This window comes from Silurus aristotelis, assembly GCF_946808225.1.
Source record: "Silurus aristotelis genome assembly, chromosome: 5".
NCBI lineage: Eukaryota > Metazoa > Chordata > Actinopteri > Siluriformes > Siluridae > Silurus > Silurus aristotelis.
In genome coordinates, this window is record NC_139578.1 from 10,880,992 (window position 1) to 10,888,109 (window position 7,118).

Below are 7,118 nucleotides of genomic sequence, written 5' to 3' on the forward strand. Positions count from 1 at the left end.
CTGTTCAAATATCTTATTGTTGAAAGAGTCCCTATTTAACTCCAGAATGTACGTTAAAACGATATGGCTGAGGGTTAAAACAGAGAGAATTCCTTTGGGGGAAGAAGGTGGAGCTAATTCCAAGTTGAGGGTGACCCAAGAGCATCTCCCCCTAGTATGAAAGATTTCCTGTATTGGATTGGGATTGAGGGCAGTCTATTAATCTGTCATGGGGCCCAACATTCCTATGGCTGCTCCTGCCTACAGGAAGTAAACATCAAAGACATATATGTGGGAGTGAAATAAACGGTTTGTCAGATATTAACTACAACACAGATGCAGGTAATGTTTAGAGATGCAAATGCAAATTTCTGAACAGCCAGTAAATGCACTGGACCTAAATCTGGGGTCGCTTTTATTAAACAGGGTATTTTAAAGTAAAACAGATATGGCGAATGACATGCCAGGCGGCCTGAGAAAACTTTTCAGGATCACATTTCGTATCGTCGGAATTCAAAAAGCTACTAAACATGTTTAACATTTTTCCTGAGTTGAAATATACACCGTATTCACACACAAGCCTCATGGTCATCTCTTCACCCAAACTGTTTTTCTTCATAAGATCTTTAAAAAATATCCTGCTTTTTGTACATCCAAATTTGGAAGTTCTTTTTCACTCTTCTATTTTGTTCAACTATTTCGTAATTATTGGCAGTTACGAACCAGACAGGATCACACTGAGGTAACATCCTACCTGAGATGAATTCTTGGACCATGTTATTCCATCTCTATGTGCTCTCATTAATACATCCTGCTCTATTGCTTACCAATAGTTATGCAGATCATTCCCAAACAAACTCAGCCCTCTTACCAAACAATTCCAAACCAGTAGTCTCACACAGTGTCAATGTATGGAGCAAATAAATTGTTGGATGAGTCAAAACGAGGTTGGCAGCAAAGTGGTCCATTTCAGAATTAGTGCAAGTCTCAGCTCCAGGGGGTTCATTTGGGTGTACTAATAGACTCACACTAGACTTTTACTAGCCATATTAAGAATTCGATTTAAAGGGTTATTGTGCCTACAACACCTCGAGAAATTATCCATGTTTTTATAACTAACAGGGTTGTATTCTGTAAAAAAAATAATAATAAAAATAAAAATCTCAACTCGCCTTCCTAAAAAGACTAACAACTCATTTAAAATGCTGCTGAATGAGTTTTTACCAAATCCAGAAGACACACATTAGAATAACTCCTCCTATAAAATCTTTGTACTGGCTTCCAGTTTGTTACAAGTTTGATTTCAGCATGTTGCTTCTAGTCTATAAATCACAAAATGGTCAGGGTCCTAAACATAAACCAAAAAGGTCTGTTAGATCCAGGTGTCTATGGGAATTTCTTTCTTTATGTGTCTACACATAAACTGTTAGAACTCGCACTTCATGTCTGTTGCTTAATATTCTTTGTACTACTTTTTTAGCACCTTTGCATTTCATTTTATGCTCTAAATTGTATTGTGAACTTGTACTTGAATTGATTACAATTAAAGAGAATTTTGTTGTATTTTATCGATTGATAAAATAACAGAGCACAGTTCACACTCACAACTGAGATTTCCACAATTGGGATTTTATCTGCAGAACTTTTGCCTAAATTGCATTAGGAATAAAGCTGTAAAGTTGCTGGGTGAGGCCATACTAAAAAGACTCAGTCAGTGTTGTTATGTGTAAGGACATACAAAGTCCTTAGGTGACAAGCTCTATATAGAATTGCAGCATGCCTAGGTGAAAGGTTTATAACAGTTATTATGCACTACGTAAGCTAACATAATCAGCACTTAAATTCACTTGTAAAATGGCTCTAAATTTCTTATATTTAGAATAGGGCATAAGGTAATTATGCATCAGGGTGGGGGGGGGTTTACATAGGTTCAACTCTACTGAGGAAATTACTGAGGACAATATACAATGTACAGAGACAATGCAATACATGTAACACCCATGTGCAAATAGAAAATATTAAAATTAGGTGGTGAAGTAAAGTTGTAATACATTAGGATAAGTGTATATGTATATAAGTAATGCAAATGTCAATTAGAGTTAAATGAAATGAATAGAAATGATGGGGAAATAAGTTTATCTAAACAGTATACGCCTACTTGTTCTGTACTCCTATATGTATTTGTCAAATAATTTAAATAATTGTGTTAGTAACCCCAGAAAGACCACATACAAACCTTGGAATACTACCTGAAGATGGAGTGGTTAGCTAAAATACATTTTTTTAATCAGTCTATGAAGCAATATCCAAGAAATTACTATGTACCATTTCACAGGTCGGATGCCGCGGTAGAAAAATCTGTATTTTTATTTTTTTATTTTTTACAAGACTATAATGGATCAGCAGGACCTTCAATTAAAGATGCCATAGAAGTAAACTGTTACCTTCTCACTCTGTCTTTTCTCATTCCCAGGTAAATGTGCTGCCTTACTGGGCCTTAAGTAGGACTGGGCCCAGATCTCTTAGACCACAGCTCCCAATCTAAAACTAAAAATGTTCAGATCTGAGAGTCGCTACAAACATTATTGCTGCATCTCACTGAGCATGAAAAATGTTCAGACGAGCACAGTGGTCTTCATATTTGTTATATGGAAGATTTTTTGGAACAAGCAAAACTAAAGCTGTCTGCCTGGTTGAAGTAAACAATTGGGGGAAGGGCCTTTGTAAGAGAGATGGCCAAGAACCCAGTGGTCACAGCTCCACACATGGTCTAGCTCCACTGACCATGTGTGCAGTTAGGAGAAACTGATCTTGGCTTTATGGCAGAATGGTCAAAAGGAAGTCTCATGCTGATGGTATGTTGAAGCACCTCTCAGGGATTTTGGCAGCATCTACTGTAATTTAGACTTTTTGAACTATAGCTATATTTATGAAAACCATAGTCATTTTGAAACACAGAGAAATTTTTTTGCAGTTTCAAGCAGTTTATTTAAGCTGTACAGCATATAACAAATGTAGACAGTTAACAGAACAACCCACAATGAGAAACACTGCTGTGGGAGGAATTCACTCGATTGTGGTTATTAAAATAACTTTTACACCACTAAGTCTGTTATGGTGGTAACAAAAAAAGATATATATTCTCAAAGTGAATTTGGTGTAGAGAACTTTATCTCTAGTGGAGCAAACGAAAGAGGGAAAATGCATGTCTGACAGACAAGCATCAGTGATAAAACTTTATAATTGATCTGCTGTCTGATTCTGCTACACAGACTTGCATCTACGATCCATGAATTCCAGTAGCCACAATATACCTCTGTGTTGTTTTTTGTTTTTTTTTACATTCTGAAAATGTTGAGCACTACAAAGATATTACAAGCAAATTTGTACAAATCATGTCAGCAAGTGCATTAATAAGCATGTTTGTATTTTTTCTGTCATAATTACGAAGAACCTTTAACAATCAACAGATGAAGGGGGATCGAACAGAAATATCAACAGCGAACTGCAGTCTGCAAGCATGTCAGTATTCCACAAAACCCCCATATTTCTTTACCATCTCTGATGACTTCTCTTGCTCTTCCTCCTCCTGTGGTGAACGTTTAAAGACACCTCTGTAAAATTTAGGCTCCTCTCCCCAATCTGGCCTGCCCACCCGCCGCATAAACCCACCATATCGTTTCTGTAGTGGTTTTGTGCCACCCCCTGAGTTATAACCCCTCCTCATGAAGCCACCATAACGCTTTATCATGCCCTCTAACTCCTCAACCGCTCCCTTCACTTTAGGGCTGTCCTTCATTGCAGGCCCTTCCTTCTCAGCATCATCTTCAACCAGATTGGCCAGCATCTCCATGTCACTCTTAGACAGGATTTCTCTGCCTCTGTCTATGTCATCTGGCTGTGGCTCATAAACCTCTGCCGCTTTTTTCATGAAGCCTCCATAGCGTTTCATAAACCCTCCATAACGTTTCATGAAACCACCGTATCGCTTCATGAAGCCACCATATCTTTTCTCGTCATGGTGTTGTTGGGGTAAGCTGTAGGTTTCTGTGGATGCTTGACCTGCTTCTGGCGTGCTTTCGGTTGTCTGCAGGAAATCTTGACATATACCCCAAGAGCCACCAGTGGAAAGATGACCTTCACACTGCAACACACATTCCTGCCAAAACACATTATTATGGTTTTTGACATATGTACCATCTGCAGTCATTAATCTTAAAAACACATGTACATTCACTGTCAAATTTACCAGGAACACCTTTACAACTGCACATTTAGTCAAGTATCTGGCAGCAGCACAATGCATAAAATAATGCAGATACAGGTCAAAAGTTAATGTTCACTTCAATGTGAGAAGGATCTGTGACTATGACTCTGCTTAGTGCCAAATCGGCTGGTTTGAGTATTTCAGAAACTTCCGAACTCCTAGGATTTTCACACACTATTTTCAAGTTTGCACAGAATAGGGCAATAAAATATTTTTTTTATGTCCTATAAGCGAATGGTTTGCACCATGCTGATGAGAGAGATGAGAGTCGAATTAATTTGAGTTGACAAATGCAAATTTCAACCATTTACAAGCGTGGTATCAGACTACACATCAAACTACCACATACAACAGCAGAAGACCACATCAGGTTCCACTCCTGTCAGCCAACAACAAGTGTATGAGGTTTTAATCGACACAAAGTAACCCAAACTGAACAATGGAAAAAGTCCAGATAATATGTTTTCTGTTAACCACTGTCCAGCTTTTGGAAATATTTAATTCAGCCCTTTGAACACCAACTGATGGTTAAAGTCACATAGATTACACCCGACTTCTGATTTTTACATTACCCAAAGCTCTTGACCTGTGTCTGCATGACTTTTACATTGTGTTGTTGCCAGATGATTGGCTGATTAGGTAATCGGATGATTGTGTAGGTGTATGCGTGGTGCGTGTACATATTAACACCTTCTTACTCTGGCATAAATAAACACATCAGTGCTGATGGTTGTTTTATACTAACATCAAAGTCAATATTAGACATGACTAACTGCATTCTTTTTTCTAACTGCAGCAGTGGGTCATGCTTAATGAGTAAGTGTGTGCGGGTGGGAAGCAGAATTAAGCTCTTGAGATACCACATGAATTTTAATGCAGTGGGAATTTTTAAGCAAAACTAACAACCTTTGTTGCATTCTACTGTGTATTACGTTGCATATTACAATAAGTGAACTTAAACTTAACTTCAAATTATAGTGTTTTATCTCCTTTGATGCCATGTCTGTATTTCCAAATGTAATCGGGTTACAAGATTAGAATGTTTAGAAGAGGAAATAGATAGAAAGAATGCACATTTAAAGCTCAGGGTTTTTTTTAACACACACACACACACACACACACACACACACACACACACACACACACACACACACACACACACACACACACACACACACACACACACACACACACACAAATTCGTTTGTCAGTCGCATTCACAAACAGTTTTAGGGCAGCTTTGATCAATACATCATCAAGCACCATGAATTGATTCAGGGAACATGCCATAGCTTGAAAATGCTACACAATCAATATATGACAGACAATATTTCTCTTCTCTTTTAGCATTAAATGGATGTATTATCAATATATATTGGCTTTTTTTACTCTTAAGAAGGGCATGAATCACAGAATTGCACTCTCAAACAAAATGATGCATTTTATTAGGGTGAAATACTATATAAGATAGACCTTGACAGCATTTAAAAATAATAGAATACGAATAGAATTAAATAATAATAATAATTTTTATCATTGCTTCCCAGCCTGAAGTCCAGTAGATCTTTGTCTTCATTATGACAGCTGTGCAAAAAACCGTTTCTGAACTGCGTTATGAGGGAAAAAGTATTGTAGTGAACGCTAAAGAGCAGTGAAAGCGCACAATCTTGCCACACTTACTAAAGAGTTGGCGTGTGTGTTTTGCAGGCGCAGGTGCACGGAGCAGTAGCCGCATTCCGAGTCACAGTCCGCGCTCACCATCCGCATGCACGCGCTGATGAAGAGCGCCCAGCGGATGCGCATCAACCCCGAGCACGGCTAGACACACACACACACACACACACACACACACACACGCGCGCACACACACACGCGCACACACACACACGAAAGAAAGAAGGAGCAAGAAAAAATGTTTGATGACACGTTTGATAGTATTTAACAGTGCTGGGATGTGCGGTTCCAGCATGCAAATCTGCTCGTGACTTCTTATTGCAATCCACTTTAAACACTAATGTCTATTTGAATAATTGTTTTATGGCTGTGCGGCACTGAGAGCTGATCCTACCTACTAATATTATTGATAATAATAATAATAATAATAATAATAATAATAATAATAATAATAATAATAATAATGAAATCAAGATTCATTATCAAGAAAAATGAATGTAAGAATATTAGATAAAGGGTAAGAAAAACGTGTTAAAACAAGTTTTACTTTATTATATTATCAGGGATTCGAGTGCATTGTATCAATGTTAAATATATATATTTTTAAAGATAACCAAACCGACAAAAAAGTTCCCTTTATACGGAATATGCACGCTGAAAATGAGTTTTAAATACATCACGATTTTATAAAATCAAGCTATATAAGTTGATATATAAAATATAGGACTTGTAAGATGATGCACCAGAATCAGATAAGTAGCTTGCTTTAGCTGATAATTGCTATAATTGAACTCTGGCATGTTTATGAGGATGACTGACCTTCATCATTGCTTTGTGCGCAGCGTCCGCTTCTGTCGCGCGCCGCCGAGTGAAGAAGCCGAAGTGCAGCCACAAGTCCGTCCAACTAAAGTAAAGTGAACTGAGGGAGCAGGAGAGAGACAGGCAGAGGAGAGAGAGGGAGAGAGAGAGAGAGAGAGAGAGAGAGAGAGAGAGAGAGAGAGAGAGAGAGAGAAAGAGAGAAGGGGGCTGTCTGACTGGGCTTTTCCTCTGTAGAACTCGTGTCCGTGATGATAAAGTTGCCCTCTCCACGACGCGCGCTATTCCGGCGTGAAATGACGCAAACGGAACGAACCGCTAGAACATACCGCCCTCCTCCATCCAACGCGGCTAATTATGCGAGATTGCGAGAAGGAGATCG

The 7,118-nt window shown here is 38.4% G+C and overlaps 1 protein-coding gene across 1 annotated transcript; it reads right to left on the reverse strand.

Annotated features, from left to right (window-relative positions):
- Positions 1-2,942: 2,942 nt before the first annotated feature.
- penkb (proenkephalin b) lies at positions 2,943-6,874 on the reverse strand. The gene is made up of 3 exons (XM_083542223.1): positions 6,740-6,874; positions 5,927-6,064; positions 2,943-4,138 (listed from the first exon to the last, which is right to left on the reverse strand). Exons 1-3 carry the CDS (start codon positions 6,746-6,748, stop codon positions 3,503-3,505), a joined length of 783 nt encoding a protein of 260 aa, XP_083398349.1. The 5' UTR covers positions 6,749-6,874; the 3' UTR covers positions 2,943-3,502.
- Between the last annotated feature and the right edge of the window lie 244 nt (positions 6,875-7,118).

Bases quoted from the DNA above. Each gene is read 5' to 3' on its own strand.
- penkb (XM_083542223.1), bottom strand. The intron at 4,139-5,926 runs GTAAGTGTGGCA...GTGTTTTGGCAG, and splicing joins ACACACACGCCAACTCTTTA to GAATGTGTGTTGCAGTGTGA.